This window comes from Triticum aestivum, chromosome 7A, assembly GCF_018294505.1.
Source record: "Triticum aestivum cultivar Chinese Spring chromosome 7A, IWGSC CS RefSeq v2.1, whole genome shotgun sequence".
Lineage (NCBI taxonomy): Eukaryota > Viridiplantae > Streptophyta > Magnoliopsida > Poales > Poaceae > Triticum > Triticum aestivum.
This window is the reverse complement of record NC_057812.1, coordinates 452,839,007-452,856,636: the sequence shown is the minus strand read 5'-3', so window position 1 is coordinate 452,856,636 and position 17,630 is coordinate 452,839,007. Positions and strand designations below refer to the sequence as shown.

The 17,630-nt window shown below is 49.0% G+C and overlaps 3 protein-coding genes and 1 pseudogene across 3 annotated transcripts; all 4 read right to left on the bottom strand.

Annotated features, from left to right (window-relative positions):
• Positions 1-688: 688 nt before the first annotated feature.
• On the bottom strand, positions 689-1,531 carry LOC123151857 (uncharacterized). Its single transcript, XM_044571501.1, has 2 exons — positions 1,301-1,531; positions 689-1,200 (listed from the first exon to the last, which is right to left on the bottom strand). Exons 1-2 carry the CDS (start codon positions 1,469-1,471, stop codon positions 835-837), a joined length of 537 nt encoding a protein of 178 aa, XP_044427436.1. The 5' UTR covers positions 1,472-1,531; the 3' UTR covers positions 689-834.
• A 4,965-nt stretch (positions 1,532-6,496) lies between these two features.
• LOC123151899 (putative cyclin-dependent kinase F-2) lies at positions 6,497-8,432 on the bottom strand. Its single transcript, XM_044571531.1, has one exon. It carries the CDS (start codon positions 8,385-8,387, stop codon positions 7,302-7,304), a length of 1,086 nt encoding a protein of 361 aa, XP_044427466.1. The 5' UTR covers positions 8,388-8,432; the 3' UTR covers positions 6,497-7,301.
• Positions 8,433-11,440: 3,008 nt separating this feature from the next.
• LOC123153388 (uncharacterized) lies at positions 11,441-12,460 on the bottom strand (annotated as a pseudogene).
• Positions 12,461-12,658: 198 nt separating this feature from the next.
• LOC123151982 (putative cyclin-dependent kinase F-2) lies at positions 12,659-14,094 on the bottom strand. Its single transcript, XM_044571598.1, has one exon. It carries the CDS (start codon positions 14,027-14,029, stop codon positions 12,932-12,934), a length of 1,098 nt encoding a protein of 365 aa, XP_044427533.1. The 5' UTR covers positions 14,030-14,094; the 3' UTR covers positions 12,659-12,931.
• Between the last annotated feature and the right edge of the window lie 3,536 nt (positions 14,095-17,630).

Below are 17,630 nucleotides of genomic sequence, written 5' to 3'. Positions count from 1 at the left end.
GGCGGTGAGGGTTGCTGCCGTCGGTTCTTTTCTGCCACCACTCAATAACGATTTCATCTAACTGTTATTCCAAGGTGTCCATGTGCGCGAGCCCAAGCTTCTCAATGATTGATCTCCAGAGTCTAAGCGTATAGCGACACTTGACAAAGAGGTGTATTCCCGTTTCTTGTCCCCTTTTGCATAGCGGGCATGGGCCACAGTTTGGCCAACCACGTTTCTCCAAGCGATCAGCAGTCGAAATCCTATCCTGCAGAGCCAACCAAGCAAAGAATTTAACCTTTGGAGGGGCCCAAGGCTTCCAGACCATGCGGTCCATGGGGGCAGGGCCAGGCCGAGAAATTGAGCTTTATAGGTAGTGTTCGCCGTGTATATCTCATCGTTCACGTGCTTTCAAATGATATCGTCTTCGGTTTGCTCATCAAGGCGGCCAGAAAATTAACCACTTGGGATGTGCAAAACACCACGCTATCAGACGCACAACTCTCGTCAAGTCGGTCATCTCCTCTCAAACGGTCTTCTCTATCATGCCTCTCATAGTGCCGCCGGGCATTCTAACAACCACCATATATAACAACGCAATGGTAAAACAGTTAATCTCCACATCTTGTCCAGCGCGATCTTTTTTTTTTTTTGAGGGAATTGTCCAGCGCGATCTTAACTACATACAGATACGCTGGGTCCACTGACAGCACACTAATTATTGTTTATTTATTATTAAACCACGATGGGGTTATTGAGAACCGAAGAGGATGCATGCATGCGAGAGCGAAGGTAACGACTACCGAGAGGTGCAGTCGAAGAGAGAGCACGCAGCAGCCAGCTTGCTGATGAAGCTCACACTCCGCAGAGGACGGCGACGAAACCGACAACGAGCAGCACGGCCTGGGTCACGAGGAAGATGGCGTGGTAGAGGACGAGTATGACGCGGTCGGCGTTGCCCATGCAGAGGCCCAAGGTGACGGCGGCCACCCCGCGGACGACGTAGTAGAGGGCGTAGGCGTTGAAGCCACCGAGAGCGTGCGCGAAGATAGCGAGGAGCCGGGCCATCCCGCGGCCGAACGCCGTCGCGATCACCCAGGCCGCCCCGGCCGTGGCCGCCTGCGCCGCCGCGGTGAGGAGCACGACCAGCCCCTCGAAGCGCGTGCCCAGCTCCTGCTGCGGCGTGGCGCCGCAGTTCGCGGACCTCAGCGCGGTATCAGTCTATACATACACGGACCAGCCAGCCCATCAGTGCTCGAGATCATCTCGCCCGGCCGATAAGAAATGAAAAGATAAGACGATTTTGATCGATCATTCGTACCTGCGTCAGGGAATCTGCCGGGTTGAGGGCGACGGCGTAGAGCGCGAAGGCGGCCGTGGCCAGGCCGAGGACGACGTCCGCCGCCGCCACCGCGCGCACGCCCATCCCTTGCTGCAGCTGCCACGCGCCAGCTCCAGCTCCAGCACCAACACCACCAGCAGGAGGAAACATTCTCGACACAAGGAGCTAGCGCGTGCGACTGCTGCACTGCCTCTGCTGTGAAGCAAGATGAGGCATGGTATAAATACACACACACGCTCGATGGGCGACGCACGCAACTACCAGTACAAAGTGCACTGCAGATAGATCGATCGAGATTAGTTACTTTGGCGAACACGGCGTATGCACCACCTTATTTCGGCAAGCTAGCTTTACTAATGCATGTGTAGTAGTGATTCAGACGCATCTCATATTCTCACCACGCATGCCGGCATGCGTGTATGCACTGCATTTTTGGCCGACGATAAGGTTGCAGAAGCTATATAAGAACGATGACAGCTTGGAAAACATTGAGATTAGCTAGCGGCCGGCGCATGCATGCATGCAGTTCCTGGAAGGAAGACGATGCTTGCCGCATCGATCTGCACGTCATTCCTTACTGGGTTTCTCGATGCACCCCCTCTATATCTACATATCATCTCTGTCGAATGTCGACCGTATCCGAAATTAGGTTGCAGCGAGGAGACATTCGGGAGGTCGGTCAGTTGCACGTCCCTCTCAATGTGCTTGATTCGGACGAAAAGATGCAACGCTGGTTGTGTGGGACTAGGGACACACAACACACGTGGCACAGTACTCGGCACTAGACAAACTAAGGGCTCGGTTAATCGATCGGCTTCATTGATCGTGACGGGTGAGGCTAATTAACTTGGTAGATGGTGCATAACTCTGTTAAACTATAACCGCTTGCACCTGCAGAAATACAGCGGTCGATCGCGGCCGACCATTAACACACGTACCTGTAGAGTATTATTAGCACGGCCAGAACAACTCTAAATCTTGAAATAAAGCAAACACAGCATTCATGCAGTGTAAGAAAAAATATATAAGGTCGCTTGAGCAATAGCACAAACATGCCTAAATAGGGGAGCTACAAATTCCGTAGAGCCAACAACCAACGGCTAGGTGGCGAAGCTATATGGCGGGCCGCCAGTAAAAGATCGTCAATCATGCCGCCAAAACCGGTCCGGGTCCTGCTGTCTACAGAGCGAGTGCCGATGTTGTAAGAAGACCATGATTTTAAACATCAAGTCAGTAGCACGCCGTAGAAAGATCCGCTTACTCACTATCTTGTTATGCGTAGTCCATATGATTCAGGCCATCGCCGCAAATACAAACAAGAAGAGGCACCTGTCGTGCCAGTAAGACTCGCTTGCGCTTCCAGGAACTTGCCTAGGTCTAGAGCCTGCCACTCAGGCCCAGGGCCTCACAAGCAAAGCACCACAGGAAGTGGGCAGGAGCAGGAAAATAGAATATGTGTCTTGGGCTGTGGAACCACACAAACGGGCATACACAATGGTCGGGTCCCTGCCGCTTCGCGACCTCGGTCCCCTTAGGAAGGCGGTCATGGAGGAGCTGCCATACGAAGATCCCGATCTTTGGCTGGAGTGGTGCTTTCAACAAGCATGTGGTTCATGCTAGGGTCAGGGCACGACATACTGCACGATATGCCGAACCGACCGAGAAAATACCCGAGGGCGTCAGGTGCCAGGGCACCGCATCCGGGGACCCCGACAGGGTTCGGAAAAGGAAGGCCCAAAGCTTAATCCGTATTACAGTTTCCTCGGGGCCAAATGTACGTCGGAATAACATACTAAGAGCATTGGATCCTAGCATATCGCAAATAGTGCTAGAAACTCGACACGCAGAATGAACCGACCAAGCCATAGGTCAAACCAGATAAGGGTACCTTCTCCATTCCCTATGGAGAATCTAGTACCAAGGCGAATCTCGTGCTTAAAGACTAGAGCAACTTCCAGAATTAGGATCCCTCCCTACAATCATAGGCTAGAAGCGGGATGCCTTGGAGATCTTTTGCTTTCATGAGCTGCAATCATAGGCTAGAAGCGGGATGCCTTGGAGATCTTTTGCTTTCATGAGCTGCAACTAGAGCCCCCCCCCCCCCCACACACACACACACACATGATATGCCACACCCACCTCAACATATGGGTGACATTCATGCGTCTGGATGCGAGAATGCACAGTCCACCCCGGTCCTTCCAGAAACATATATTCGCCCACTTCATCTATGGTATTTATGTTGCCCATTGGTTGTCTGCCAGAAGAAGCCTGATGGATCTTGATCAATGGAGCCATGCACGCCTCTCGGTAGAATATATAGCACCATCATAAACATGGGGAGACTAGACATGCAGGAGTCGATAAGCACAGTCTTGCTCCCCTATGAGATGAACCTATCATCTCATATCACCATGGCCCATCATTCGCATTAACCCCCACCCCGTAAGAGAACAAAGTCACAAATCAAGCTTCGAGGATCAGAAATCAGCATCCCCAGGTAGGTGATATAGAAAGCAGACACACTTGTTATTAAAGTTGTCTGCAATCCACTATTGCTCCTTACACATATACCACAAGACCACAACCTCACTCATATCAAAGTTGATCTTGAGCACCGACATCTCCAAAAGTAGACGAGAAGGAACTTAAGATTGATGATGTCCAGTTCTGCCCCTCTTTCATGATCATGGTGCCGTCCGCATACCGGAGGTGGCCAGAGATGTGCCCGGCTATATTAGACTTCTCAAGATAGCTGTCAGGACGTCAACCACAAGGTTAAAGAGGATGTGGGAGATGGAATCCCCCTGCCTCATCTTGCATGAAGATCTAAAATAGAGACCCACGTACCCATTAATATTAAAGAGAAGTGCATATTTCAACCCTGAACTTTTGCCCTAATCTAATTTACAACCCCGAACTCCAATACCGTCTAAATTACAACCCCCAACTCTCAAAACCGGCTAGGATTCAACCCTCCCCTCTCCGTTGACCTGGTTGACCGGTTTTGATCAGTCAACAGCTCCAGTCAGCATGCCACATCAGCCAAAAATGCAAAATTTCCAAGGAAACAATCTGTAAAATCAAAGAAAATCCAGGAAAAGGAATAAGAAATCCAATTTTCAAAAAATAGGGAAAATAAAAGAAGAATTTCCAAAAAAACAAAACCTCAAATTCCTGAAAAAGTATTTCCAGAAAAAACCCAAAAAATCATCTATTCTATTTTCCCTAGCTTTTTTCGTGATTTTTTTTGGAATTTTGCTTTTTCATATTTTTTTCATGATCTTGTAGATTTTTATTTACTTTTTCTTGAAATTTTGAAAAAAGAATATGACGTGGCATGCTGATTGGACCCGTTGACTAGTCAAAATTGGTCACCCCAGGTCAAAACCGGTCAACAGGGAGGGGAGGGTTGAATCCTGACCGGTTTTGAGACTTGGGGTTGTAATTTAGACGGTATTGAAGTTCGGGGTTGTAAATTAGACTAGGGCAAGAGTTCGGGGTTGAAATATGCACTTCTCTCTTAATTTAGGACCCCAATAAATCTCGAACATTCGGATTTTAAACATGTCATCCCGAACATTATTTGATGGCAACTTTAGTTGATGCGAAGTGGCAACTTCAGTTGTTGAAACATGAAAACTTTGTTCCAGATAGTTTTTTTGACAGAAAATTGCCATGTTTGCCAACCTCGTATGAACTAAAGTTGCCATGAAAAACGTTCGGGTTGTCATGCTAAAACGTTCGGGTTATCATGCTTAAAATCCGAATGTTCAGGATTTATCATTTCCTTAATATTAACAATGGTGCTACCCCTCCCGATGATCGTCATGATCCTGGAGCACCAACGATCATCGAACCCCCTTCGATCGAGCACCACGCGGAGAAAGGACAAATCTAGGTTGTCGTAGGCCTTCTAGAAATATAGCTTAAGGAAAATGCCCCGTTGGTGTTTGACCTTAACCTCATGAGAAATCTCAAGAAGCACCATGATCCCATCATGACTGAACTGCCCTTTAATGAAGGCAAAATCGTAGGAGTGCATGAGGCGATCCACCACAGGGACGAATCACGTCGCACACACCTTAGAAAAGATGCCTTGGAGTACATTGATGACAGTGACCGGTCTAAATTGGCAGTGCATATACAATAAATAATTGGATAGTAGGCTGCGTGCATCAATCGGTGTTTAAGTCATGGTTTTACCCTTCTTTCGAATTCTTTACTACTCCCTCGGTTTCTAATATAAGCCTTTTTAAAGATTCAATAGGAACTACATACGAATGTATATAGACATATTTTAGAGCGTATGTTTACTCATTTTGCTTCGTATGTAATTTGTATTGGAATATCTAAAATGACTTATAGGAGTATTTAGGAACACAGGGAGTAGAAGGGGGCACATACACAATCGATGTTGAGGTCGAGGGTCATCATATTCTCAATTTGAATGAGACCACAAGCACATAAATTGGTCTACCACCAGTATTTGCTCGTAGTGGCAAGCCTGCGTTTGCTGCATACTACAAAAATGTTCTAATAACCGGGATCACGTGGTTGCGCACGTTTGTGTAAAGTTTGGGGTGAAGTAATGTATGTTCATGATTGATTCATGTAGCCCAAAATATATTTCAACATATTGTTTGCCTTTGTATGGTTTGATAATTTTTCATGATAATCACTAAATTCTAAATTCAAATATTAATCATATGTGTATGTGTGGAAAAACATGAACACATGCCACAAGGCCCACAACCAGGCTGCAATGCTTTTTTCGACAAAGAGAATACATTAATATCAAAGAGATACCAATTACACCCAACCTCTACAACAATGAAATGTCGTAAAGACATCACAGATGCACACAGCCAAAAGACCAAAAAAGAAAAAGAAAAAATAAATAAAAGATCTCGCTATAGTGATCAATTCGTTGTAGCTGCAGCACGAACCACAACCAAGACAACACCCAAAGTCCAAATTCTTTAAAAGCGACGCCTCCAAGAAGGAAACAGTGCACAAACGCCGTCATCGCCTGATCATAGATCTTAGGTTTTCACCCTGAAGAAAATCCTCACTCTCAAAACAATGCCTTCAACAAGAACATTGCTAGGCACAACCAATTAAGGCCAAACCTTAGGTTTTCACCCTGAAAGCTAAGACTTTGTATTTCACCTGTGTTACCGCCCTCACTTGTCGATGCCACTGCTACAAGTCACGAATCCCCAAGCGAAGTCATCATCGCCTCAAAGTCTCGATCCGCCATTATTAGGCCTCGGATCTCATCCACCATGACATTCTCCGCCACTGTCTTCACCATGAAAATCGAAATACCGATATGTCCCATAATGTCAACACACAACGAAGCTTCGCATCACACCTTCGTGAAGCCATACGGGCTGAAATTCGGGCGTACGCGACTGAATCCATTTCGACCAGTAATCTACAGGCATCAAGCATCCAATGAAGATTTCTGACGGAGTATTCCGGAACTCGTCAATGATCAGATCAAAGAGGGTCGACATCTCGCAGAACACCATTTTGGAGTAAGAAGAACCCTAGGAGCGGCAGATGGTGGCCACGGCAACCCATTCGGATCCACGACCTCCATCCTGCCCAGATCTAGGCAGAAGCGAAGCACCTCGTGGAGAGAGATGAGGGAGATGGGGAGGAGAGGAGGCTGTGGGGCGTCCCGCCGCCGCCTACCCACGCCAAGACTTTGCCCGGCGGGGCTAACAGGCGGCGGCGAGGTGGGGAAGGGAGGGAAGGTGGGAGCAATGCGGCGGCGATTTGGGGCTCCGCCCGTGTCGCCCCGATGGGACAACGCGGGGGCTGTTCCAGGCTGCAATGCTGATATAGGTATATTATAAGCCAATTAAATGAAACATCTTTTTAATGCAACACTTAAGCAATGATACACTAGGGTATCTCTGAAATATACAAACATTTAGGAGAACACGCTAAAAGACAAAGCATGTAAATTCTATGTCTCCGGTAAGACTCCTCCCACACACGACTTGAAGAAACCGGCAAAGCCACGTCGTTGTTTGCCGAACCAAGGCTTCTTAAGCGCCTCCGCTGCGGTAAGCCGCTTCTCCGGGTTGCTCTCCAGCAGCCCGCTGAGCACCTCGAACCCGGCCGACGACAACTTGCGACTGGGAAACTTGTCCCGAAGGCGGTTGACGCTCCCCTTACCCGGCAGCTTCGATTTCCGGTCTGCCGCTAGCTCCGAGTATCCAGACCACTCCTTGATCCCCTCCGTGCCGACGATGCCAAACACTTTAGCCATCATCTCTATGTCCGACTCGCCGTCGAACATGGAGGCGCCGGTGCCCGAGAGGAGGTCGGCCATTATGCATCCCAGCCCCCACGTGTCCACGCGATCGTCGTACTCGCGCGAGTGCAGCAGGAGCTCCGGCGCGCTGTACGGCGTCAGAATAATCACCTCCGGCTGCCTCTTGCCCCGCCCTTTCGTGGACATCCCGAAACCACCGATCTTGTAGACTATGCGGTCGTCCTTGACCTCGCCGCGAACATCGGCTTCCACGGCCCCCTTCTTGGGCTTCTGCTTCCTGTCTACGGTGCCGTCGTCGAGGAGCACGTTCTCTGGCTTGATGTCGAGGTGCAGGACGTCCACGCCGTGCACGGCCTTCAACCCTTCCACGAGCTGCTTCATGATCCGGCGCACCTCGTCCTCGGAGAACGGCCGACGAAGACGAACCCGGCGCTGCATGTAGCCGCGTAGGTTGAGGCGTCCGACGTAGTCCATCACGATGAAGGAATCGCGTTGGCATGCGGCAACGCAGGTTGCGCGGTGCTGCACGATCGAGGGGATGCCGCGGCACGCGCCCAGGCACATGGCCTCCCGCATGACCTCCGGTAGGCCGGAGATAATGAAGCCGTCGTCACCGCTCCCGCTGAGCCGCTTGACGGCGACGATCAGGTTGTCCTGGGTGTCCCACGCCTTGAACACTTCCCCGTTGATGCCCGCTCCCAGCTTCTCCAGCCGCTCGTACCGCGCCATGGTGGCAGGCCAGGCGGCCTCTTTCTTTCCGGTGGAAGCTGCCATGGCGTCCGTGCCGGTGCACGCAGATTGGATCGCCAGGAGGCAAGTAACAAGTTTAGGCAGGGAGGTGGAGATACAACGAGTTGACATATATACACATTGGGAAAACGTTGATTTGTCTAGGGTACGGACTGCGGGCAGTCCTGGACTCGAACCCACACTCCGACTCGGAGTCAAGACCAACCATATTGCTGTCTGCTGATTAATTTGATCAACTCTATTACGTACGCAATTCCACCACTAGGCGCCAGTCTCCGCGCGTGCGTTGGATCAAAGCAACCGACGTAGTTCGATTGCCTCTTCTTCGTCTAGACTCAACAAGTAAAAAAAAAATCTCCTACCCTCCGAAGCTATGCCGTCAGCGATCGCCGGCCACTCGCAACACCGCGCTCGCCCCACCCGCCGGCCGTCTGCGCCGCCCCATTCATCCTTGCCCCATGCTCACCAGCAACCCACCTCCTCCTGTCGCCAGTTGGCTCGCAGGATCGCCAGTTGTAGCAGAAAACAGAGTAGCGCTCGCCATGGTCACCATGGTTGCAACTCCGACACCGGCCGGTTCCAGCGCATGATGACGACGGTTGCAGCATCAGTAGCATCACCGCCACCGGCTCGCCGCGAGTCGTCGACTTGCACCGTTGTGGCAAGCAAAAAAAAACTGAAAGTAACAAAAATCCTTCGTTTGTTGGTTGAAGCAAATAATTATTAAGTTCAGCAAAAATTAAAGTCGGTTCCAGCAAAACAAAGTCAGCGAGAAAAACTCCCGGTGTGTGATTGTAGCAAAAAAAAAGTAGTTCCAGCAAAAATATACACTAGTTCCAAAAAAAAAAATTGTCACCGACAGTGAGGGTGCGTCCGGTTCAAGCACATCGCATGGCAGGTAGCAATTACTCATGCCGGTTCCAGCTCTGGGCTGCCCCGGTTGCAGCAAACGGTCGGTGTGGTTCCAGCATCTGGCAAACCGATTGTAGCACCCCGCGTCCCGCGTGGTCACCACTAGCAGCTGCAGGCTTCCAACATTTGCCATCGTGGTTCCAGAATCTGGAAGCCACGGTTCCAACATCTAGTGGCGGAGCTTGATGCAAAAGGTTGCGGGCCATGCTAGCTAAGCTATAGAAATTACTCTTGGGCTGATGTTGCACGCCAAACTGAGCATACAATGAAGAGAATTCTCGTGGGCTGGGCGGGCCGGGGCACATGTTGTCCCTCACGTAGCTCCGCCCCTGCCAACATCTATAACCATGGGTTGCAGCACCGTGGTGCTACACGACGCAGTCACCATCGACGCAATACTGCCACCATGGCAACTCCTCGTGCCGCTGATGGTCACAATCCCTGGTCTTCGTCCTCACTCTCTTTTGTAGCAAAAAACGACATGGAAGGCGGGCACGAGGGGTTGGGTGAGTGGGTGAGCGGCCGTGGCCGACTCCCGGTAGCAGCGACTGGTGCTTAATCTCATGGAGGGGATTTTCTCTCGCGGGAGAAACAAAGAGAGATGAAGGGAGAGTGAAGGGAGGAAGCGGATAAGTGAGGGAGAAAGAAAAATAAAGAAGGGCCAGAGGATAAGAGACCGACCACGGGAGAGGCGGTGCGGGACGCGTGGCGATACAGCGTGCGTCCGGCCCAAACTCGGCTGGCTGGCTGGGTGAAAGCGTGCGTCCGGTCTAAACACCCTTATTTTTCTCCCACATATGTGATGAGTTTGTAGGTCTAGGGACGTCCCGTCAAATGTGGGAAACTTTGGGGCCTCCATTGAAGAGGCTTTTTCTCTCTTTCATTTCCAGGTCTTCGGGTTGGAGATGCTCTTAATTTGGCCAGCATAAAACTATTGGGGGCTGCTATGCGTCAGCCGGCGGATAACTATAAAATATCCGCCGTCTGGCTGGCCATTGGATTGATGCAGGGAGCCGTCTGATCTACTCATCGGTGTTGCAAAAAGATTTCTAACATATGTTGTGTTTTAAAACCTTTGCAACAGAGGTGATGTTGCAGAATTTTTTTGCAACAAAGGTCTTGTTACAGAAATATTTTGCAACATGATTTTTTTTGGAACAGAGGGCTTGTTGCAGAATTTTTCGCAACATATTTCTTGTTGCAGAAACATTTTTGCAACAAAGGTGATGTTGCAGAATTCTTTTTTCCCAGGCAGAGGCGGCGAACTGGTAATCGGCGGCAGCACACATGCCGGGGACACAGAACAAACAGCGAGGTGCAAAGAAGGGCTGGGGACGAGCAGAGCAGATCCAAGCGGTGGCTGCCATTCACAGCTTGACAGCGGAGGTAGAGTCCGGCGACGGGCTCGCCCGATCACTTCCATGGAGCTTCGGGCCAGAATCGGTGACATCGCAAGGGCGGTGCCATTAGATGTGGCGGCGCGGCGAGTGGAGCGAGAGGAAGATAGGGAGCGACGGCGGGGTGCCTCGGCTACACAGGCAACAACCCTCAAGGATCCAGATTCTGCAACACACGAGTTGTTGTGGTAGGCAAACCGCAACAAGAGCTCAGTTGCAAAAACGGAAGAGATAATTTTAGGTGAGGCACGCAGGACACATGTCCCACGTACGAGACGGCGGACGCTTGCATGCGATCTGCCGGCTGAAGGTGAGCGTTTTCCAAACTATTGGCCCTTGACCTTTGTTTGACCGTATATTACACCATGGGCTAACTATGTGTACAACAGTTTATCAGTTCTGTTGAAGTTTAGATTCTGAGATAAAAGAAGAATTACACTCTTGACTTAAACTGCTTTTATTGTTGAAATATATTGCCTGCCTCTCTTCATTAAGTGCCCAAAGGAGTTTGCACAAAACCCTTTTCGCAGATGCATGACGTCAGCAGGTGAGAACTAAGAACCACATGATAACTCAGCGTGCATGTCAAGTCCTCTACATTATTTTTCAGTTAACAGTTGGCACTTCGTCAGTTCGTCAGTTTCGTCAGTCAGTGTCAATGATTCAAGTCATTTCTCACAGGCTCCCTTCCCTAGTCTAGTAGGAGCCTGACAGTGCACAATTGAAGAATACTACACTGCATATCTTATTGAAAAAAAAGAATTCCTTTCAAACGGAACAGTTTAGCATGCACTCACGAATCTGCATAAAAGAGTGTCACGCACGAATCTACACAAGATCGTATAGGGGGGATGTTTGCATGATAAACATCTTCTCTGCTGGCCTACATTATAGATACCTTATATCAAGCTTGTTATCCTGCCAGAACTAGTTGAGTACAAAAATTTAATGAAGATATTGCATGCCAAAAAGCGCAATTTTTACTAAAATAACAGCAAAGCTAAACTGTCTGACTTGACTATAGAAACCACAGCTATAAAAGATAATTTTGAACAGTAATTATAGAATTAATGATGTGTTTGCTGACTTCAAACTGGTTCCTTCATAGAACCCCAAGCCTTCAATCTCACGACCAGAATCTTTGATATCCAGCAGTTCATTTCTAAGCCCCTCGTCTGTGCAACCTAGTAGTGCACATGCCTTCACTCCAGCACTAATAAACTCCTGATAATACCGACAGATAGAGTAATTAATAATTAGCGCATACATAACTTATGTCAAGAAGTATTAAGTGAAAAATTTCTACAAAAATCAATCTTTTAGGTCGTCTCCACCTGCTCGGTCAATAACAACCTTATAATGCTTGAATAAACTGATCGCTATCGATGATGAGCAGAAGTCATCATCTGACAAGGCATGAACATGGCATCGATGCAGCGTACGAAAAAATGCTTAGAAGGGGGAGAAAATACAGTGATCAAAATCGCCAAATATAGAGGGAAAGGAGAAACACCAGTGGGCCTTATACTTCTTTCATTTAAGCTTTTACTGTCTTAACTGTAGCTGTGAAGAATGTGTAGCTTTCTGTACATGATGCTTTCCACTGAATTATAAACTGCACAGCATCCTAATTTATCATGCAAACAGAGGCACTTTTTTCAGGCAGTTCCAGGTCCCAGCAAGAATAGGCCTCGCAAAAGGAACATTTTCTCGGTAAATATGAAACATAAGCCGCAGCCTGACTGCCGGGGGAATAGATCTTTCTAGCACAAAATGACCCTTGGCCATACTTGATCTTAGCAACGAAATACATATATTACACAGGGACAAAAATTAGTTGAGCACTGGGTGGTCACTAAAATATGTTAAGCAACTCAGCAAGTAATGATATCACTTAACAATAAGAAATTGTAAATACACGTTCCAAAAGTATAAAGCACATCATTGTACAAATTTAATTAAATGTATGGAGGCCTAGCATCTTCTTTCTTTTCTAAAGCTATATGTTTGTCGTCTGAAAGCTTTCATGGCCAACCACCTGCATACATTCAGAGTTTCAGACAACATTCATATACAAGTTTCATTTTACATATCTTTACACTAATTCTGTAGACATATGATAAATGAAATCATAGTCAAAGCTGTCTGTCGAAGACAAAAAAATGTCAACAACGCCCTATATTTTGGGAAGCAGAGAGTACATTTTTGCAGAAGACCTAAAAAAAACAGACAAAGCATGTGGAGTGGCTAAAACTAATTCTAAATTTCCGGTAGGACTCCAACAATGCACGACTTGAAGAAACCAGCAAAGCCACGTCGTCGTTTGCCGAACCAAGGCTTCTTGAGCGCGTCCGCTGCGGTAAGCCGCTTCTCCGGGTTGCTCTCCAGCAGCCCGCTGAGCACCTCGAACCCGGCCGACGACAACTTGCGACTGGGAAACTTGTGCCGAAGGCGGCTGGCGCCCTCCTTACCCGGCAGCTTCGACTTCCGGTCTGCCGCTAGCCCCGAGTATCCAGACCACTCCTTGATCCCCTCCGTGCCGACGATGCCAAACACTTTAGCCATCATCTCTATGTCCGACTCGCCGTCGAACATGGAGGCGCCGGTGCCCGAGAGGAGGTCGGCCATTATGCATCCGAGCCCCCACGTGTCCACGCGATCGTCGTACTCGCGGGAGTGCAGCAGGAGCTCCGGCGCGCTGTACGGCGTCAGAATAGTCACCTCCGGCGGGCTCTTGCCAGGCCCCTTCTTCTGGGACATCCCGAAACCGCCGATCTTGTAGACTACACGATCGCCCTTGACCTCGCCGCGAACATCGGCTTCGATGGCCCCCTTCTTGGGCCTCTCCTTCCTGTCCTCCGTGCCGTCGTCGAGGAGCACGTTCTCCGGTTTGATGTCCAGGTGCAGGATGCCCAGGCCGTGCATGGCCTTCGCCCCCTCCAGGAGCTGCTTCATGATCCGGCGCACATCGTCCTCGGAGAACGGCCGACGACGAGTGACCCGGCGCTGCATGTAGCCGCGTAGGTTTAGGCGTCCAACGTAGTCCATCACGATGAAGGAGTCGCCGGTCTCGGATTGGCATGCGTCAGCGTAGGTCCGGCGGTGCTGCACGATCGAGGGGATGCCGCGGCACGCGCCCAGGCACATGCTCTCGCGGGCAACCTCCGGTATGCCGGAAATAATGAAGCCGTCGTCGCCGCTCCCGCTGAGCCGCTTGACGGAGACGATCAGGTTGTCCTGGGTGTCCCACGCCTTGAACACTTCCCCGTTGATGCCCGCTCCCAGCTTCTCCAGCCGCTCGTACCGCGCCATGGTGGCAGGCCAGGCGGCCCCTTTCTTTCCGGCGGAAGCTGCCATGGCGTCTGTGCCGGTGCACGCAGATTGGATCGCCAGGGAGGCAAGTAACAAGTTTAGGCAGGGAGGTGGAGATACAACGAGTTGACGTATATATATGTACATACATGTTGGGAAAACGTTGATCTGTTAAGATACGGACTGCGGGCGGTACTGAACTCGAACCCACACTCCGACTCGGAGTCAAGGCCAATTATTTTATTTTATTTTTGCGAAATCAAGGCCAATTATATTGCTTGCTGATTAATTTGATCAACCCTATTACGCAATTTGGGCCGGTCCGTGCGTGAGTTGGATCAAAGTTCCATGAGAACACGTACAGTCTCTCTGCTCTCCGGCGTGTAACACGACAGTCCTCAAACTAGTGAAATGCTCCATTATGGTCCTCAAGTATGTGGATACGCTCCAAAACGGTCCTGAATACGCCTGACAATACGCCTACAGCTTAGCCTGATGCCATGTCAGCATACAGTAGAAGCATGAGGCCCACATGTTAGTACAGAGGAAAAAAAGTTAGCAAAATAAATTGCAAAACAGAGGTTCCAACCTGAAACCTTTGCTCGCTGATTGTAATGTGCGCACAAGCTAACCACAGATCACAATTGTGATTAGTTTTAATATCTGACCTATATATGACACAACACAGAAAACAACACATAGTGTGCCTCCATCACGTTCCTTTTCCACTGTTTTTTTGGTTCACATTTATTTATCTTTTTCCCATTTAAGAAATAAATGTAAGGAAGTTTTACATTCAAAAAATTATTTCAAAACATGTTCGTGGTGTATTAAAATATTATTGTGTAAACTCATTCTTGCATTTCAAGAAACACGTTGATTTTCTAAATACAAGTTGAATTTTTTAATACATTTCTAAAATTTATTGATTACACAATAAATTTTAATACATGTCAACTTTTTAAGCAACTGTGTACTTAGAAAAAACAATATACACGGCAACTGTGAGTGCTTGTGGTCCTGAATGAAGATATGTAATTTTTATTATTTTTAAATCTATATAAATTTGAAAAAAAAATCATGTTTACCTATTTTAGTTAACTAATAATGAAAATGAAATGAAGATTTCAGATACACGATAATTGTGTATTTGTAATTACTAGAAGAACGCCCGTTCGTTGCAACGGGGCCACATTAACTTTAAGAGTTCAATATTAATATTCTCATACATATCAAGTGACATTGGCGACATTTTTTACCATCAAATCCTCACGCACACACTCTCTTCCTCCCTCTTCCTCACTCTCTCTCCCCCTCTCCCCCTCTCTCTCTCTCTAACACACACACATATCCATCTTATTGGGTACGGGACCATAATCCATCTATTTCACACACACACACACAGGCACGCTAGTGCATAACAATATGGATTATGTGTATTATATTTGCCACCACAACTGAGGGAATTAATTTCATGTAAGTCGGCCAGCCACAGCTCCAAGAATACGCGAAGGAGATGGCCCGGGTCGGCGTCGGCACCGTCCGGCACGGGCCCGCTTCCAAGTGCGTCTGCGCGTCGGCCACCCACGCCGGATCCTTCAAGTGCCGCTTCCACCACACCAACTCCCAAGGCCACGGCCAGGGAAGCCGCCCTTCTTCGCCCCCTTCACCGGCCGCGGCCAACGCGGTGCCGCGGCACCCGGCCTCGCCGTCCTCGTCCTCCGGCACCGTCGCTACCCAGTGACGCAGCCCAAGCATCGGCCTCGAGAATTAAGAACGCTTGACAACGGAGAGGGAAGGGAAGATCATATACATGTCATAAGAAAAGGGAGTTTATTTACTGCTCCATCGATGTATTGTTTCCTTTGTTTGAAGATTGATTACCATCTGTGAGTGATTTTTCTGAAAATCAATTATTTGTTTTCTAATTAATGTGATTGAGTGATTTAAGGTAAGGTTAATTAATTTAGATTTGGTCTTTAGAGATTGTTCGTGATTGATTTTATATTACTAAATAACTTGCACGTATGGAAAGTTCTTACCTGTTTAGATTTTTTTCGTTGTGCGAGAGAATGACGCGAAAATAAACCGATGAAGTGGGGGGAGGGGACGAAAAAATCTACGAAAAAACCAGCGAAGGTGGGAGGAGGTACCAAAAAAAACATGAGAAGTGGGACGAAAAAAACCTGGAAGCGGGACTACCAACTGCTCCATTAAAAATAGAGATTGTAAAATTTTCTTGCATTTCATTTTTAAATGAAAAGATAAAACAGGAAACATAAACACGAACTTGGAAGGAAACAATAAGAAAACTGGTAGCTGGGCATATAATTGGGCAAAAGTATAACCATTTCCTAAAACTACTATAAACATTATTAAAATACATGTTGTCAATTTTAAAAATGATTTTGCATTTGAAAGAAAAACAATGAGGATGCACAACAATTGTGCGTGCTTGTGGTCTTGAATGAAGAGATATAAATTTTTCTTACATTTTTAATCCACATAAATTTTAGAAAAAGTTCATGTTTACCTGTACAAGTGTACATGCCGACCTAATTTTATTTTCTATATTAAGCTTTATAGACAACAAGTGTACATGTAGCACATGTCAGCTCTTATCGCTCGCTCACGTTGCTGGATGGCCTGGGCTCTCAGGTTCGAACGCAACCGCGCCCAGTTTATGTTTTTGAGTTATGGCAGGTGCTCCGGGCGGGCTTTTTATTCTGTCATGTTTTTGGGGCCCAATAAAGAAAGGGAAGGAGAAGCGGCCACCCGTGGCAATTAGGGCATCTCCAGCCGTTCGGCCCCCCAGGGTGCCTAAATAGAGCGGCTTGGGGGCGTGCCGGCGCTAGTTCGGTCCCTGGGGCGACCTAGCTCCCAGTCACGCCCCCAAGCGCCGGCCCCAGGATGCGGGAAATTTGAACTAGGTCGTTCTCACTTACAAAAGACGCCATAAATCCGGCGATCGGACGTAGTCTGGCCTTACAAAAGACAAAGCGTCGCACGCCGTAAGTTCGTGTGCGCAACGAATCACTCGGCGGGGTCGGCTCCAGGCGTTGGCGGAGTCGGCGTGCGCGGGCTCGGCGGTGTCGGAGCTGCTTCGGTGTTGGGCTGTGTCGGCGCGGCTTCGGTACTACTGGGCGGCGCTGTAGAGGCGTCGTTCGGGCTTGGCGTCCGTGTGGCCGTGGGCGCGGGAGCTGGCGTCGTCGGCGTTGCCGTCTGCATCTGGCTCAAGATGAGGCCGCGCTCCGCCATGTACCACGCCCTGAGCTCCTCGTCGTTGCTCTAGAGCATGTCCGCCCCGCCCATCAGAAAAGCCATGTCGGTGTTCCTCTTCTTCGCGGCGACGTTCGTCCGGAGCAGGTCGACGTTGGTCTGGAGTAGGTCGAGCTTGATGGCGCTGTTCGTCATCAGCGAGGACCACCGCGCCTCGGTCTTCTCTTCACGTAGGACGGCCCGAGGCTGGGCGTCGGCGAGGCAATGCTCGATGGACTCCTGCACTCGCGCGGTTGCCGCGTCGGCGTTTTTCCCCTTCTTTGCCAATTTGTGGCCGTCCGGCCGCCCCTCTGACGCACCCGGAGTCGTCGCGACCGGCTTGTATGTCTCCTTGGCCTTGTCGAGGGTACGTCGGATTTCCGCCCAC

Excerpts from the sequence above, each read along its gene's own strand:
- LOC123151899 (XM_044571531.1), bottom strand. The coding sequence starts at position 8,387 with ATGGCAGCTTCCACCGGAAAGAAAGAGGCCGCCTGGCCTGCCACCATG.
- LOC123151982 (XM_044571598.1), bottom strand. The coding sequence starts at position 14,029 with ATGGCAGCTTCCGCCGGAAAGAAAGGGGCCGCCTGGCCTGCCACCATG.
- LOC123151857 (XM_044571501.1), bottom strand. The coding sequence starts at position 1,471 with ATGTTTCCTCCTGCTGGTGGTGTTGGTGCTGGAGCTGGAGCTGGCGCG. Across the intron at positions 1,201-1,300 it reads CGGCAGATTCCCTGACGCAG|ACTGATACCGCGCTGAGGTC; the intron begins GTACGAATGATC and ends GTGTATGTATAG.